Source organism: Pyrenophora tritici-repentis, chromosome 1 (assembly GCF_003171515.1).
Source record: "Pyrenophora tritici-repentis strain M4 chromosome 1, whole genome shotgun sequence".
Taxonomy (NCBI): Eukaryota; Fungi; Ascomycota; class Dothideomycetes; order Pleosporales; family Pleosporaceae; genus Pyrenophora; species Pyrenophora tritici-repentis.
The window spans coordinates 1,946,201-1,962,987 of NC_089390.1; the positions used below are offsets into that span (position 1 = coordinate 1,946,201).

Here is a 16,787-nt window from a genome sequence, read left to right on the forward strand (position 1 = left end):
AGTGCAGATAAAAGTCACACTCAGACACACTCGGAAACATTTACAAATACACATCTCATTCCCCATCCAACATTACCATATACACATGCCCCATCCTATTCCTTCATGTCCTATCATACCACACCACCACCACCATCTATGCTAGCTATCTACCGCCAAAATACAAGAGAGAGGAGATGGTATAATCATGCAAATCCAGGGTATTGTTACAGCACGGAAAAAGACCACCAGACACCGCCTGCGTTTTCTATGCACACAAAGAACCATACCGCAGGATCCAAAAAATGACACCATCAGTCCGATTCCCATGTTTCGAATAGCCCAAACCCCGATTGAAAGCTAGGGTGTATACGCACCACCTGAGTCTAACAAAATTCCTGTCCCACATTCATCATCGTGGTAGTCGTCATTAATGAATGCAGAGAACACCGTAGACCCAACCGGTCGTCGCCGACCCGGCCTTCTGAATGTTTCACGAGATTAGACAGAGAACCCTAGATGTAACAAACGCCGACGCTGATAATGAAGAGGAAAACCAAGAAACCTGTATAAAAGCACGGCCAGAGCCAGAAACGAAAATAATTGATTGCCCAGCCAGACACACACAATCAGAGCAAATATGCTCCAAACGTGGCGCGGGGGCGGTGTTTGAGAAGATTTTTTTGTTCGGGTTCGGCCGTGGCAGTTGAAATCGCGTTGAAAAAGACAAAGTTGTATCATTGGTGCAGCACGAGGGGTGGTGCGTCAACGAGGAAGAAGAGAAAAATGGTCCGTTGCTTTAGGCAACAACCTCAGGTACAGCGGTGCGACCTCCACCAACAAGCTCAAGGATCTTGCCGGCAACAGCTGCAGGGTAGCCACGAGACAGACCCTCGTTGACGACAGCCATAGCTGCAGTGCGGTCCTCGACAGCCATGTAGGCGCGCGTCATAGCCTCGTAGGTGCTAGGCTCGCGCCTGCTCTCCGGTACAGAGTCGTAGATAGCCTTTGCCTTTTCAATATCGTGAGCAAGGGCCCAACCATGAATGAGCGAGTTGGCAATGTAAGGTGTCATCTCGACGCCACGAGCACGCATATCGCTGAGAACGGCCTCGGTATCGGCGATCTGGTGGTTGGCGACCATGGCTTCGAAGAGTGCTTGGTAGAGACAGGCCTGAGGACGGATATGGTTATCGGCGAGGACGGTGTCGAAGAGGCGGCGCGCACCTTCCATGTCGTGCATGACGCAACCCTTGGCGTGAATCAGGGAAGAGTAGTGGACAGCTTCAGGCACGGCACCGGCGCTGCGAACTTGCTCAAGTACCTTTTCAGCAGCTTCCATGTCTACAGGCTCGAGAGTGGCGTAGGTGTCAATCAGAAGCTTGTAGGTGTGGGTAGTAGGTTCGATACGCTTGGCACGCATGCGCTCATAGTAGCCAAGAACCTTGCTGCGGTCGCGCTTGGTGGTCAGGAAGAACTGCATCATGCTGTGGTAGGGAGCAGGGCGAGGCTTATAGTTGGGCATGCTCTCCATCTCCTCAAACAGTTCTTCGGCAAACTTCTCGTCACTGACACGGCACAGAGCGTTGACAATGGTACCGTATGTTACAGATGTAGGGCGGATACCAAGGTTGCGCATTTCGGAGAAGTAGAACAGACAGTCATCGATGCGACGGGCCTTACCAAGCTTGCCAATCAGAGCGTTGTAGAGGAAAGAGGAAGGCTCGACACCTTCAGACTTGGCACGAAGGAAGATCTTGACAGCTTCTGTAGCCTCATCAAAGGTCTTGGTAGACTCCTTGAGGGTGGTAATGTAGAGACCGAAGGTGTTGGCAGTAGGAGCGGCGCCCATCTCAAGCAAATCCTGGTGGTACCTTCCAGCGAGGTCACGCTGGTTGCAGGTAAGGCAAGCGGCGACCATGGCGTCCAAGATGGTGACCCAGCCATATCGTACAATGCGGTACTGGGGCAAGAGAGGAACATCTTGCTTGGCGAGGTTGAGGATGTCGTGAGCCAAAGTCAGGCGGTCTTCCTTTGCAGCGGCGGTGATCAGCTTAGCGTAGGTAAAGAATCGAGGATGGTGGCCAGCCCGGCGCATGTTCCTAAACTTCATCAGAGCCTCGTTGAGGTGAGACGATGATCGGCCGTGCGTCTTCTCAAGCAGCTCAGTGATCGCAACAGAGCCCTTGTTGTCCGTCGACGCAGCATAAGGGTCGTATTGGTCCTCAAAGGTAGGAGCTGCTGGTGTAGTTGGTGCTTGGACAGGGTAGGAAGCAAACGGTGCTGGAGAGTACAAAGCCTCTGAAGCGGGATGCTTGTAGGCATACCACCGGTGCTGAAGATCCCCCCTGTCGAGCTTGGCAAGAGCCTGTTCAACGAGCCCTGAAGTGGTCTTGTTGACTGGTGTGCCAGTTGCGGCGATGACTTCGAGAAGATGAGCGAAACGTGCAACGTGGGCAACGTCAAATTCGGCCTCCTGGAGTAGAATTCCAGATTGAACCTGCATCAGAAGCGTGATGTCGTCGAAATTGAGTTGAACAATGGCCTCAGGTCCCATTCCAGCAAGTAGGTGGTGAGCAACTGGGGTGACTAGGCCGCCGTTTTCAATCATCGTCCACATCAGTTCCATGCTGGCCCGCGGCGGAAGGAAGATGCCACGCTTCATCATAAACTGACCCATAACCTCGATAGCTTCGTCAATGTGCTCTACGATCTCCATCTTGGCTTGAGTAGAGCCAGACTGAGAGTCCCGTATGCGAGCAAACATTTGACGACCCTGACGAAGCCCGCGCTCCGCATGCCCGCTGCCAATCAGTGCAATAGTATGCATGGCGGTAGGTTCGATGAAGTCAGGCTTCGTCGGCGAGAGTTCGAGCATCCTCCAAAAGACCTCGGCAGCTTCAATGTTTCCAGTGCGGATGTGCATAGCGCCCATCGCCATAGCTGGCCTAGACAGGTCAACCTCAGCCGGGAGGTCGTCAAAAGCTTGAGTGGCGACATCGACCGCGTCCCGGTCAGCCGCCTTGATACAGATGGCGGCCATGGCGATCTGGCGTGCTTGAGGGCTGAGGTACTCGGTAGCGTGTAGATAGGCTTCATCAAAGGCGCCATTCTTCAACCACTCGGGGAGGAAAGCCTTGAGACCTACGATATCACGAACCGAGGTGACGTCCTCTGGTGTAGCGAGAGCGCTCTCAATCTTTGATACGAATTTCTGGGCTCCTTCGATGCGGTTGCACACTGCATACGCCTTGACGAGGGCCGCGTATACATCGTTGTCTTTGCGTGCAATGTCCACCTCACCGTTGTCGTTTGAGATGGCAAGAGCCTTGTACTCATCGTAGCACTCAACCGCACTCTTGAGGTCACCGGACTTGCCGAAAGCATGGATCATCGGAACGAACATCTCAGCAGCCGGAGTCACACTGCGAGATTCCATGTGCGAGTAAATTCGCACCATGTCCTCTACGCGGTCGCTCTCTGCGCATGCAGTGACAAGTAGTCGGTAGGTCTTCTCAGAGAATGTGCGGCCATATTCGACACTGACAGCAGCATCGAATAACTTAACAGCTACTGATAGTGATCCATCCTCGGCCAAGATAGCGTAGTCAGTCTCGTGAGACTGGAGCATGAATCTACCCTCCTCTTCCATTCCGCCATACCGCAGTCGCCTGTCCTCAAAACTCTGCTTCAAGGATACAACTTCCAGTGATCGAACAGAGAGGAGCTCAAGTAGGGTGGTGTATGTGGCCGTGTCAGGAACGACTCGTCGACGGAGCATATCTGAGTAGACATCTAGAGCCTTGGGAACGACTTGGTGCTGAGCCCGGGGTAGGTGTATCGCCGCGGATAGGAGAGCGTTGTATGCAGCAACCGATGGCTTGACATCAGAACGAAGCATTTCCTCGAAAACGGCCGGTACTTCTGCATAGTTGCGGTTGATTGCGAGTTTCTGAAGTTGCACTGTGTACTCATCATGCGCTTCGATCGGACTTGTAGCTATCGTTGACTCGGTGCGGCTCAATATCGATGAATTCACAAGAGTGTCCGCAACGGTAGCGGGCGACTCTGACCTGGCCTCTTCAATCGCAGAAAGTTCTTCCTCAGCAGCTTGAACAGGTTCGCCATCAGCCTTGTGCTTTGCCACCTCTTGTGCGATTGCCTCGTCTACCTGTGCCAAAGCGATCTTTTCCGCCTCTTCACCCCCGACGGCCTTCTTGAAATCCTCCACCTGGCTAGTACTGTATGCGCGGTTGACAACGGCACGCGCCGGGACCGGCTCGGCCGTCTCTTCAATCGCGACACTGCTCTCCTTCGCTTCAGCCGCGCTCTTTGAGCTGGCCGGGTCCCATTCGATGAGTTTGCGGAACTGAAACTGCGACCACTCCTTGTCCTCGGTCCGCTGCTGCTGATGCTTCTGCCATGCGGTATAGTACGCGGCTAGACCGGAGTCTTGGTGGTCGTGTTGTCCCGCGGCGAGCGCCTTGAGGGCACTCGTCGTAGACGTCGAGGCAAAGGCATGTTGGTTCTTGAGGCCTTTTCGGAACCGGTCGTGTTGGAGGGATGCGAGGGGGTTGTTCTGGCTGACACCAGCAACTACTGATTGAGCATAACCGTGAGTAAAGCCCTTGGCAAGACTCTGGCGCGCGAGGTGAAAGCTCTTAAAGACCATTTAGGAATTTGAGGAGCCCTTCAGATGGGAAGGGTGAGACTGGGGATGGTCAGTACGATTGTCCCCGGTGGCAATGTTCCTTGAGGCGATGCGCGTGTACAATTGCTTATCTAACGACCGGATTTGGGTGTTTAGGCAGCAGGTTGATATGTCGCATGCGCAATTCACGGACGCCGAGATAATTGTTGTCGGACAAAAAAATTATGAATGGAGGATACGTACTATTCTCGAGATCCCTACGCGATGGTGCAGGTTCATTTGACGATGACCGTCAAACAAACGCGCTTTACAAGTGTAAGGACTGGTGTTGTCGTGGTGGGGAAATTGAAGGTGGTTAGTAACCTAGTATTTCTCCCGTCGCGAGTGCTTGCAGACTTGGCAGTTCTATGACAGGTTGAAGGAGATATAGGAAGACAAAAGCAAGGCACACTGTGGCCTAGAAGGAGATATTCTCAGCCTCGAAGGCAACTTGATTAGCGAGAGTCGAAAAGAAGATTCGAGTGCCCATTTCGTAGTCGTCATGAAAACATAGGCCCGATGTCGATGAACGCTAAGTTTGCCGAAAAATTATCGTTGTCGCGCTGAACCGTGTTTAGTCAAGCGCTCGCACACGCGATACCCGTTCAACGTGTCCTCCCGGGGAGAGCAATATGTTTCCGACCCAATGAGACCAGCTCGGTCATCTCGTAATCCGTAATACGTCTGTGCCAGGCAACCATCGATGACTCTATCAATCGGCACCGGGCAGATTTTGGCACCGCGCCGTCTAGGACGTCTGGATGAGTCAAGTAGAACGACGAGAACAACTCGGCTGCACCCCGCATGGGTCTACCTTGATGCAGGATTTGACCTGCAGCTGATGGACTAAGTCCGCAGCTCCGGGAGTCGGCTCCGAGGGCAACAGAGGCGAATCGCAGTGGGCTGTGCATGGGCTATGCGTGAATTGCAATGCACTTTCGCTGCACGTGATTTCAAGCATCATCGTGATATTGCCAGATACTAGCCGTGATTGGACTTTCTGAAAATTCGGTGTATCGACGGCATCTGCAAGAGTTCGTGGCAGACGCGACCCACAAGCGCGTGCTGTTGTTCATCCATCTAGGGTTCATTCCGCACACCCCGCAAGACCGCCATCTTCCAGCCCCCTTCACCATTGCGCGATTATTGTTGCCTGGAAGAAAAAACAGCTACATTACGAATCCAACCCGACCAATTTTTCCCGCTCCCCGTTACCACACCAACAGCTCCACTACCAGCCATGTCTTCCTCGGACGTGCCGTTGGGTCCGACTGCCGTTTCTTGCCCGGCAAAGGTGCTAGTTGCGGGTGGCTACCTCGTGCTCGACCGGGAATACACAGGCCTGGTCTTCGGCTTAGACGCGAGGATACACACCGTTGTCGAGCCTATCAAGACTAGAGCAGGTGTGACGATCAACGAAATATTGGTCACGAGCCCTCAGTTTCGCGAAGCCATCTGGGAGTATGGTTACCGATCACAGAGCGAAGATGGAGGCATTGCCGTCACTCAGCTGAGCGTGTAAGTACATTGCATTGCGTCTCAACGTCGCCACCTTATCTGTTACACCCCTGCGCCTTCGTACTCCATTGGCTGTCTTTGCTTTTGGTGTGCAACCTGTCCAGAAGTCTCTCACACCTCTCCTCGGTCGGGCAAAGCATTCTGTTTCGGCCGTACCCCATCATGAGCGACGTTGATGGGAGAGAGCCTCCTCAGACGTGTCTGCAAATATGCTTCAGCAACAAGCCTCATAACGCAGTTGCATGGTCGCACACTCAGTCTTGTTGGTAAAGAATTCATGCATACAATCTTGTCACGCAAGAGTTTGGTCACGTGCATGTTCAGGTTTGGGATCAATACATGTAGTTCTGGACCATCATTTTGCAGCTGGAGTGCTCAGCCAAGAGACATCTTCAACAAGACTCATCAAACAACCTACTGACTACTTTCAGTGGCCACGAACAATCCATAACGGCGACCCGTAACCCCTTCATAGAAACTGCCCTCACCTACGCCCTAACCTACATCCATGCACTCCTCCCCAAAACCCTCATCCAACCCTCCAGCATCCGTATCCTAGCAGACCAAGCCTACTACTCCAATACTGGCACCCCACGCTCCTCAAACATCATTTCCCAACCCCACAAAGTATCCCGTTTTCAAGACTTCAACGTCAGCCTAAGAGAGGCCCACAAAACAGGCTTAGGAAGCAGTGCAGCACTCGTAACAAGTTTCACAGCAGCGATACTAAGTTTCTACCTGCCCAAAAAGCTCTTCGACGTCCAAACCGAGCGAGGGCAAACTATCCTACACAATCTCGCTCAAGCTAGCCACTCGCAGGCTCAAGGCAAAGTAGGCTCTGGCTTTGACATTGCAAGCGCAGTCTTTGGATCCTGTCTTTACAAGCGTTTCTCGCCCAACCTCCTTAACAGCCTCCCACAGCCCGGCAATCCCGGGTTTGCGACTGACCTGCGTTCGCTCGTCGAAGGCCCAACATGGGATACCGAAATCCAGAAAGCGGCTATCAAGATGCCCAAGGGCCTGCGCCTCGTCATGTGTGATGTGGACTGTGGAAGTGAAACGCCGGGTATGGTAAAGAAGGTGCTGGCGTGGCGAGCGTCGAGGCCTGAGGAGGCAGATCAGATCTGGAAGGAGTTACAGGCTGGGAATGAAGCTATGGCTGCTGAACTTACGCGATTGGCTACTGAGGAACACAGTGAGGGTATGGCAAAGTATGAGACGCTACGCCAGATCATTGCGAAGAACCGCGCACTCATTCGCGCCATGGGTGAGAAGTCCGATGTGCCAGTCGAGCCGCCGCAGCAGACGCGGCTCCTGGATTATTGCTCCAAGCTCGATGGCGTCGTTGGCGGCGTTGTGCCTGGTGCTGGCGGCTTCGATGCCATCGTTCTGCTCGTGGAAGACAAAGAGGACATCATTGAATCACTCAGGGCATCTCTAGCGCAGTACAAAGACCAAGAAGCCATTGGCAAAGTGGGTGTGATAGGCGTTAGAGAGGAGATGGTGGGCGTGAAGCAAGAAGAGTTGAGTCTGTACAAAGAGTGGGAGGCGAAGCACTGAACATGTCAACGGCCTGGACTTCCAATCTGAAAGTATAGGGCTTAAGTAATCTTGTCAGTACTAGCGTAGAAGTTTGTTCAGACAGCGAGTATAGTCAACTAGGTTGCAATCCCATCTCACACATGTACAACCTACTATTCGACATGAAGAGCTTAGGCCATCTCATCAGACGTCCCCAAACATGCATACGAGCTAATAAAAACTGGTGAATTGCCCTTCACAAATCATGAGGTATCATTTCCGTGCTTGTCTGAACTTTTTATTCATAGATCTTGACATGGACGCCAACCCATTTCCGTTAAAGATCGCCCTGTCCGTCCATTCCCACCTGCTACACCACCTTCCTCGTCCCTTTCGAGTTATGGTACTAAGGGTACACTGGTGATTCGCTAGCTGGAAAAGCCCTGGCAATGCAATGCTTCATGAGAGACAAAGGAAGAAAAGAGAAACACCTTCGCAAAAGCACGCTTATGCCTTGACGGCGTACTTTCGCTGGGGGAAGTGTGTCAGCCTCTTCTTCTGCTTCTCGGTGACGAGCGAAGCCTCGTGCTTGGTGAGTCTTCGGCGGATGGCGCGGGTCTGCTTGGGGCGGAGGTCGAGAGGAGTGTACCTGGGCATTGTTAGATAGGGGTCCCAATGCATCTTCTGCGGCTTAAACGCACTTCTTTCCCTTGTAGAAAAGCCTGAGCTGGGCCCTCTGGTTGGCGTTGATGACGGTGAGAACCTTGGCGATACCCTTGCGGACGTCATGAATGCGGGTGAGCTTGGTGTTGGAACCTCCGGTGACCTTGGCAGTCCTGAGCTGGATCAACTCCCTTCACTGCCGTCAGCATTCCATTGTTGTTTCCATTGATCGAAATGGGCGACGCACGACTTGAGGTCGGTGAGCTGGGCCGCGAGGTCATCCTTGGACTTGTTCCACAGCTGGGCGGTCTTCTGTAGAGGGTGTGAGTATGGAATCGATCGGTATGAGTTGAGCGGACATAAAGTCACGTACGATCTTAGGGGCAGACTGTAGACACCGATGTCAGCATATTTTCTCTCGATCATGAAATCTCGAATCTTGCGCAGCACCGCTAGCGGAGGTCGCAGCTGCCTGCCCCTCTACCATCGCGGCCATCCGACAGCTGCGCGACGCAATCCTTTTCCAAAACGTGTAATTGAGAGCGCGTACGTACCATTTTGACTGTGTGTTAGTAGGACCTGGTGATGTGGATGGGGTCTCGCGTGTCGTCAACGAGGAACTTTTGGTGTTGGTCGAATTCGAATGTGTCAACCGGAGGCTCGCTAAACTATTCGCCGATCACCAAGGCGGACTAGCGTCTTGGCTAGCATTGCGTAGCCTGCGACAGGGCAGGTGTACGAGCCTCATGATGCCAGCACTCCAAGATTTATTGCTGCTGCCTTGATCTGCGAAGATATCACTGCTTCCGCCATGTCCTCAACTGGTGGTGGATGGGCGCAACTGCGCCAGCAAGCGCGCACTCTCGAACAGCAAGTAGGTGACATTCACTGCCACGACGGACTTAGTCGGCTTTCCTTGCGCTGGAGCCCTGCTAATGATGCTTGTAGACAGAGACGCTATTCCATACCTACTCGCAGTTCGGATCAACACCTAATATCCCTGCCAAACCATCAGAAGAAGAGCTGCGGGTGGAGACTAGACTCCAAGAAGTCCTCGAGCAAAGAGATGGCCTTGTTGGCCAGCTGTCACGGCTTCTTGACTCGGAATCAACACACGGCATTTCAGCAGTGAAGCAGAACAACCTTGCCAGGCATCGTGAAGTACTCTCGGATCACCGTCGTGAACTCGCTCGTTTGAAGTCCACCTTGAACGACGCCCGCAATAGAGCCAACCTCCTCTCGAACGTACGATCAGACATCGATGCATATCGATCCGCAAATCCAGAGCAAGCGGAAGCAGATTACATGCTTGACGAACGAAATCGCATCGACAACTCCCACAACGTAGCCGACTCGGTCCTCAGCCAGGCGTATGCGGTCCAAGAAAACTTCAGTCTACAAAGAGAAACCATAGCGAACATCAACCGGAGGATCGTGGGTGCTGCAAGCCAAGTGCCTGGTATCAACAGTCTGATTGGAAGGATCGGGTCGAAGAAGAGGAGAGATGGCATCATATTGGGTACCTTCATCGCATTCTGCTTTTTGATGTTGCTATGGTTCAGGTGATATTCTTATTTGGGTATCTTATATTCGGCGTTTTGAGCGGGCGGTATATCCCCATGACATCCTATGAGTTGGTTTTCGTACAAGGCAACTGAGATGCCATCATGTACAAATATGTTACAATGCTTTCTCCAGGTGATGTGCTACTGCGCTTCGGCAATCATCTTCGCAAACCCTTTGTTCATGTCCTCCATCTCTGTCCCCTCCGCATCTCCACTTCCCGCCCATCGAATCTTACAGTCTTGGTCGACCAGGTATACATACCCAACCCGTCCATTTAACAACCCAATCGTCTCCCGTATCCTTTCACTGACTCCCCTTCTAACCACAAAGTACCTCGCCCACTCCTCTTTTGGTTTGGAGGCCTTTAATCGCCACCGGAACAGCGCTATTATCCAAGCCTTCATTGTGTTTTCCTCGATATTGACGTCCACCATCTGGGCGACACCAGGATTCTGGGCCAATATCTGTTGAAGTTCTGGGTTTTGAAACTTTCCAGTGAAGGTCTCAGCTTGGGTCAATCCCCACTGTGAACTGTATACCTTCACTATACTGACCTTTCCAGTCAGTGTATTTGTAGTATTCATCCCCTTGGCTTCTAGTGTATCTCCATGGAAATTGGGAAAGTACAACGCTAGGTCCTTCTTGAATATGCGGGGATTGGCAATAAAGGTCTTGCCAGATCTATATTTCCGGATATTCTTGAAGTCACGGAAATAGTTTGTCCCCCATTTTTCTACCAAATCTTTGCGCTTCTCGAGGTTTCGTTGTGACCAGGTCATGCCAGAGTAGTCTTTTTTGGTCTTGGATAAGCCGGTGTTTTCGCCCGGTTGTGGAGGTTGTTTGAAACCGATGGGACGGCCGAGAGGCTTGGGTATGAAGATATCTTCATCTTTCGGGTCGGGGGTGGGGGTGGACTCGGTAGGTTTGCGGTCTGTCTGTGGTCGACGGAGGGTGCGCGCAGAGGTAAAAGCTCGAACGAGAGGTTGCTGCGCACTTGACGGAATTGCTAGTCGGGTCTGGCATCTTAGACATATAGAAGTAGTATTGAGGAATATACGCCGCAGTGATGTTCCTAACCGTGGTTGCAACATTGTGTATGTGGTGTGATTTACTGTCTCGCCAAAGTCCAGCAAATGATGACAGTGAATTCAGAGCTAGTCCAGAAGCGGACAAAGCCCCACGTGCTCACGCGTTGGTAAGAACCTTGTACCCGCTGTTGCCTCCCGCATTCCACACTTTCACCGCGACTGTCAGCCAGAACCCTTTTGACTAACAGTGACGCACGGAGGACCTATGGCGCTGCATTACCCACCCAAGTATTTAAGCTCCCATGTCTTAGCAATACTGCACCCTCCACCATTAAACGGATGAAACGCAACCAGTGCACTTGGATCGACACAAGTTTTTGGATACAACGACTATCTTGGATTGTGTATTTCTCCTCCGATATTCAGTACTTTAGTATACAATGTCGGAGTGCAAGCTCGCAGCCAAGGAGGCCTACTTCGATGAACATGCACTCTTAAATCTCGAAGACGACGACGACGACGACGTCCCCAACAAAAGCCTACAGAATCTCCAAAATGCTCTAGAGGAAACACGACCCAAGGTTCGCAAACCGACGGGCAGTTTCCTAGGGCCAACCCCCAAGGAACAGCAAGCAGAGTTCGAGGCGTATGCAAAGAGACAAGCGGGGTGGGAGGCGTTTACAAAGAAGAGACGCGGCACTAAACGTCAAACAAGTCAAGATCCTGTACTCCCATCGACAGCGCCTGAACCTGAACTTGCGAAAAGCTTCCCAGCCACCAAGCCGCGAAGTGGACTGGCAGCCAAAGGCAAGGGCAAGTTAAAGAGAGCCTCGTCACTAACCGAAGTACCATTCTGGAAGCAAGTTGGAGTTGTTCCTCGAGAGCTCAAGCATAGAAAGGCGAAACCAGCGCAAGATATCGAGCTGTACCCTCCCCACAAGCAGCTTTTCAAGGATAAGATTGTATACTTTTATCCCAACGACGACATATCAGTGGCGCGACGAAGACGTATACATAAGGTCATACAACTTGGAGCGGCTTGGGTGACATCATGGAGAGACGATATCACACACATCATTATAGATGACGCAACCTATAAGTGCAAGTACATGATGGAGCGCTTGAATCGAACGTACATTCCGGAACATATCGTCTTGGTCATCTTCGACCCCTATGTACCAGACAGTATACAGTTCGGTAAACTCCAGGATTCGAAGGCGCAGCGATTCATGATCGACGATGCGCCTCCTAGGCACGATCCTAGTGACGTCACTGAACCATCACAGACATCGACTGCATCACGGACATCGTTAAGGGTCAAACCGTCAACACGTCAACTCGCTGCTCAGGACTCGCAACAGACTGGCTCACATCCAACAGAAGAGAGCATTCCCTCTACTCTCCCTGTACTACAGGCATCCTCAAATATCTTTGAGGATACAGTCTTGGATAGTTTCATCATGCCTTCCCCTGCACAGACAAAGGCCCCCAGACCAAAGGTAGCAGAAGTCGCCTTTACTCAGACTATACAGGAAGCCAAGGCTCTTGCTCATCTTCCTCTTGATGAAGATGAGGATGCAGATTCCCTTTTAGCCAGCGGAATCGATGATGCAGAGGACTCCGGTACTGACGAAGAGCCCCTTGTGGCTCTCAAGCCTACAAAATTGTCAAACATTCTTTCTAGATCATCGGCATTGCGTGACAAGAAGGTCATCAATATGAATACATTCCAGTGCATGGACCCAGGCGCCAATGGATACAACTCTCAGAACCCGAACGCGAGGACTATCCAGATATTAGAGGAGATGTGCAAGCACTATGATCAGATGCAGGATCATTGGCGAACTCTGAGCTATCGCAAGTGCATCAACACATTGAAAAAGCAAACAGTTAAAATCACCACAGCAGAGCAAGCCATAGCACTACCCTTCATCGGCACTCGACTTGCTGATAAGATTGAGGAGATTGTACTCACAGTCCGTCTTCGTCGATTAGATAGTACGCGCGATGACCCTTTGGACAAGATCTTGCGTCTATTCCTCGGTATCTACGGTGCTGGCCTCTCTCAAGCAAACAAGTGGATACAAACAGGCTACCGCACCCTCTCCGATCTTGAGACCAAGGCAAAGCTCACACCAAGCCAAAAAGTTGGCTTGGAACACTATACTGACTTCAACTCGCGGATTCCACGCGCTGAAGTGGAAGTCCATGGAGCTGTCGTCATCGCTGCACTCAAGAAGATTGACCCAAAATTCAAAGCCACTATTATGGGCAGTTACCGCCGCGGCGCAAAGGATTCTGGTGACATAGATATGATAATCACATGTCCCGACACGCCACTTGCTGCTATGCGCACCACTGTCTTCGAGGTCCTGGTCCCACATCTCTACAAGACTGGGTTTCTGAAAGCCTCACTGGCAACATCCCGCTCCAACGACCCTGCAGGTTCAAAATGGCACGGCGCATCTTGTCTGCCCGAGTTGACTGTGTGGCGTAGGATGGATCTCTTGCTTGTTCCCGAGGAGGAAATGGGTGCTGCACTCATCTACTTCACAGGAAACGACATTTTCAATAGGAGCATGAGGCTTTTGGCAAGGAAAATGAATATGAGGCTGAACCAGAGGGGCTTGTATAAGGATGTAAAGAGGGAAGCACGGGGCGAGAAGTTGAATGAGGGAGTGCTCGTGGAAGGTCGCAATGAGAAGAAGATCTTCGAGACTCTTGGAGTACCTTGGAGGGAGCCACATGAGAGGATTTGTTAGTTGTTGCGAAGCAGTCACTGGTGTGTACCTTGGTGTCAACTGTTCAAACGTGCTTTCTTCCGACTCGCTGGAGAGTCATGATTGTAATGTAGAATTTCCTAGCTGAGCAAATCAATGAGTTTCATGAAGCCTCTCTGCATGTAATTCGTATTTAACCTTTGTAACATACACAAGGCCCACCAATATAATGAGACTACACCGTGAAATAGCACACCACTATGGGGCAACATTTCATTACAAACACAAGTGCGACTTCCAGCTGAAGATAACACACAGAAGAGCGAATAGCATGATGCAAAAGATGAGGCAAATATGTAAATGGCGCTCAGACATGGCAGCTGGTGACAAGAAGTTCAGGGCTGTGACAGGTACAAGGTGGTGTGGTGACGCGGCGCGTAGCCAAAACCTGACGTCACACCCTGAGTCGCGAAACACAGAACCACGATCACATAGCCAAAATGAGGCTATACGCGGACCCCAAAGATGCAAAACCCGATATAAAGCCCCAAAACACGGGAAATGCATGTCCTGGCTACCTATCAGGGCGATGTCGGTTGGTGATACAAACCCCCACCATGCGGGGGTACGAACAAGTCAGAAGCTTGAGTTAGCGGCAGCTCCGATATATCCTGGTTCATGATTCATCGTGAATTCACACACTGTTCATTGATTGACAGCGGATGTCTTTGATCTACAGGATACCGCCCGCCGCCCGGGTATTGTCGATCGCCCCTGTAGTGTAGTCCCCTCCCTTTGTATGGGGCAGTATCGACGCCACAACACGTAGTCAGAGGACTACCAGCCAGCCGTCAGCCTGTTAGGCTCTTATCTCTCTCTCCCCAAACGCCACTACTGTGGATGCCCTCGGACTGTACATCATTATGCGTATCTAGTAGCATCGGCGCGTGTCTTGTTTCGGATAAGGAAGGCACCATGCACGGGGCCGCGGCTCGACCCTGTGCATGACCAGGAGCTTGACCAAAGCTTGACGGGAAGCTTGGAAAGCTTGGTCGAGAGCAATTACAGGCATGCTACGGGTACGCGCCGATCTGGCCCCATGCCATCGTCATGGGCGAGTGATTGGGGGAATGTGAGGTTGGCGACTAGGTTTGCTTTTTACGGATGAGGCAGCTGCAACTGCCTTGGTAGAAGGGACGCAATATGTATATTTAGGTGCTCCTGCTGCTGCTGAAGGCTCTGTTCATCAACCTCATCTTTTCTGCCTCAATCCTATCCCAAATCCTCTTGATAGCCCTCTCACATACCCATCACCATCGAATTAGCAACTTCACACACAACAAAACATCATGGCTTCCCTCAAGCGTCTCGCTGTTCAGCGTAGCCCAGCCTACAAGGCTGTTGGCACCAAGAGCTACTGCTATGCCATGACCAAATACGGCTTCAACCCTACCAAGCCCGGTCCATACTTTCAAGCTAAAGTGATGACACAGCAAGGAAAGTTTGGTGGAGTCGGCGGCCGCATGCGTACACACTATGTCCTCCGAAAGCACAAGCATCACCATCACCATCACCATGGTTCCTCACCACCTGGCAGTACTCCCAGCCAACCCGCCCCTAGCGACCCTACACCCAGCGAACCTGCACTATCTGATGGAGGTGACGTGGACGGCGAGGTCCCAGCCGAAGACATCCAGAACGACTCCTTGTATCTTTGCGAGATTGGTCTCGGTACACCAGAGCAGAAGCTTTACCTAGACTTCGATACTGGATCCTCAGACTTGTGGGTATGGTCTACCGAGCTTCCCAAGAACATCCTTAGCTCCGCCAACCCTGCAATCCAACAAGTCGCTTTCGATCCATCAAAATCGTCTACCTTCAAGAAGTTGGACGGAGAGAAATGGAAGATCTCCTACGGCGACTCGTCGTCCGCAAGCGGCGATGTAGGTACCGATGTCATCAACCTGGGTGGTCTCAAGGTTGAAAACCAAGCCATCGAGTTGGCCAAGAAGCTGTCGCAGCAATTTGCACAAGGCAATGGAAGCGGTCTTCTCGGCCTTGCTTTCGACACCATCAACACTGTGACCCCAACCCAGCAGAAAACTCTAGTGGACAACATCATCAGCCAAAACCCAGGAAAGGCACAGTTGTTCACTGCTTACCTGGGTAGCTGGCGTGATACAAACGAGGCTGACAAGGGAGAGGTAAGTCATCCTCGTGATACACGCACTTATCATCATCTTTCTAACATTTTATCAGAGCTTCTACACCTTTGGGTTCATCGACCAAGACACCCTAAAAGCCGCGGGTGCCACAGAGCCCAACTACGCTACCATCGACAGTCGCCAAGGTTTCTGGCAACTCGAGTCCACATCCGCCACCATCAACGGCACAACCATCAGTCGCTCTGGTAACACTTCCATCATGGACACCGGCACGACTCTATGCCTGGTTGACGACGCCCTCGTTGAGGCAGTCTACAAGGCCATTCCCGGCTCAAAGTACGACCGGACTCAACAAGGCTACGTATTCCCTGCATCGACTTCTGCAGATGATCTGCCCGAGGTTAAACTCGCGATTGGAGAAGACATGGTTGTCTTCCAGAAGGAGGACTTGGGCTTTGCTGATGCAGGTGATGGCATGGTGTATGGAAGCATTCAGAGTAGGGGTTCCATGGACATGGACATTTACGGTGATGCTGTGTTGAAGGCCATGTATGCGGTACGTTTTGCACATTTTGCATATTTTGCATTTTTATACCAATGCTAACACAGAGAATTAGATCTTTGACATGAACAATGGTTCTCCGAGGTTTGGTTGGGTGCAGAGGAAAGAGGCTACCCAGAACACGGCTGTGCCACCGCAGTAAATGGAGATGATGACTACGGGGGCATGATGGAACGGATGGATTAATGTGCATATCGTTATTCGATAGTCACACGAACACCCCTACTGTTCTTGGTCATAGGAATGAACATGTCATGATCATATGTCACATCCTCTACCGTCGTATTAGTCAGGCGCATATGCGGTATGACACGCAAGACCAAGGCAGCAAGACATAGATAAATCTCACACAAAGCAAGGCTAGAAATCAGTCAG

General features: G+C 51.6%; 7 protein-coding genes across 7 annotated transcripts; 4 read left to right on the top strand and 3 right to left on the bottom strand.

The window, feature by feature from the left end:
• Positions 1-778: 778 nt before the first annotated feature.
• Positions 779-4,651, bottom strand: PtrM4_007760 (pentatricopeptide repeat protein; the record flags this gene model as incomplete). The annotated part of the gene is made up of 1 exon (XM_001930762.1): positions 779-4,651. The coding sequence occupies one exon, from the start codon at positions 4,649-4,651 to the stop codon at positions 779-781; it is 3,873 nt and encodes a 1,290-aa protein (XP_001930797.1).
• Positions 4,652-5,909: 1,258 nt separating this feature from the next.
• PtrM4_007770 (ERG8, Phosphomevalonate kinase) lies at positions 5,910-7,747 on the top strand (the record flags this gene model as incomplete). Its single annotated transcript, XM_001930763.1, has 2 exons — positions 5,910-6,187; positions 6,619-7,747. The coding sequence occupies 2 exons, from the start codon at positions 5,910-5,912 to the stop codon at positions 7,745-7,747; spliced, it is 1,407 nt and encodes a 468-aa protein (XP_001930798.1).
• Positions 7,748-8,215: 468 nt separating this feature from the next.
• On the bottom strand, positions 8,216-8,928 carry PtrM4_007780 (RpmC, Ribosomal protein L29; the record flags this gene model as incomplete). Its single annotated transcript, XM_066102855.1, has 5 exons — positions 8,216-8,357; positions 8,410-8,562; positions 8,619-8,683; positions 8,745-8,759; positions 8,926-8,928. 5 exons carry the CDS (start codon positions 8,926-8,928, stop codon positions 8,216-8,218), a joined length of 378 nt encoding a protein of 125 aa, XP_065965057.1.
• Positions 8,929-9,182: 254 nt separating this feature from the next.
• On the top strand, positions 9,183-9,937 carry PtrM4_007790 (V-SNARE-C domain containing protein; the record flags this gene model as incomplete). Its single annotated transcript, XM_001930765.2, has 2 exons — positions 9,183-9,245; positions 9,320-9,937. 2 exons carry the CDS (start codon positions 9,183-9,185, stop codon positions 9,935-9,937), a joined length of 681 nt encoding a protein of 226 aa, XP_001930800.1.
• A 140-nt stretch (positions 9,938-10,077) lies between these two features.
• PtrM4_007800 (F1F0 ATP synthase assembly protein Atp10) lies at positions 10,078-11,028 on the bottom strand (the record flags this gene model as incomplete). Its single annotated transcript, XM_066102856.1, has 1 exon — positions 10,078-11,028. One exon carries the CDS (start codon positions 11,026-11,028, stop codon positions 10,078-10,080), a length of 951 nt encoding a protein of 316 aa, XP_065965058.1.
• A 1,046-nt stretch (positions 11,029-12,074) lies between these two features.
• Positions 12,075-13,727, top strand: PtrM4_007810 (POL4, DNA polymerase IV (family X); the record flags this gene model as incomplete). The annotated part of the gene is made up of 1 exon (XM_066102857.1): positions 12,075-13,727. The coding sequence occupies one exon, from the start codon at positions 12,075-12,077 to the stop codon at positions 13,725-13,727; it is 1,653 nt and encodes a 550-aa protein (XP_065965059.1).
• Positions 13,728-15,034: 1,307 nt separating this feature from the next.
• On the top strand, positions 15,035-16,554 carry PtrM4_007820 (Asp domain containing protein; the record flags this gene model as incomplete). The annotated part of the gene is made up of 3 exons (XM_001930767.1): positions 15,035-15,889; positions 15,945-16,406; positions 16,468-16,554. 3 exons carry the CDS (start codon positions 15,035-15,037, stop codon positions 16,552-16,554), a joined length of 1,404 nt encoding a protein of 467 aa, XP_001930802.1.
• Positions 16,555-16,787: the final 233 nt, after the last annotated feature.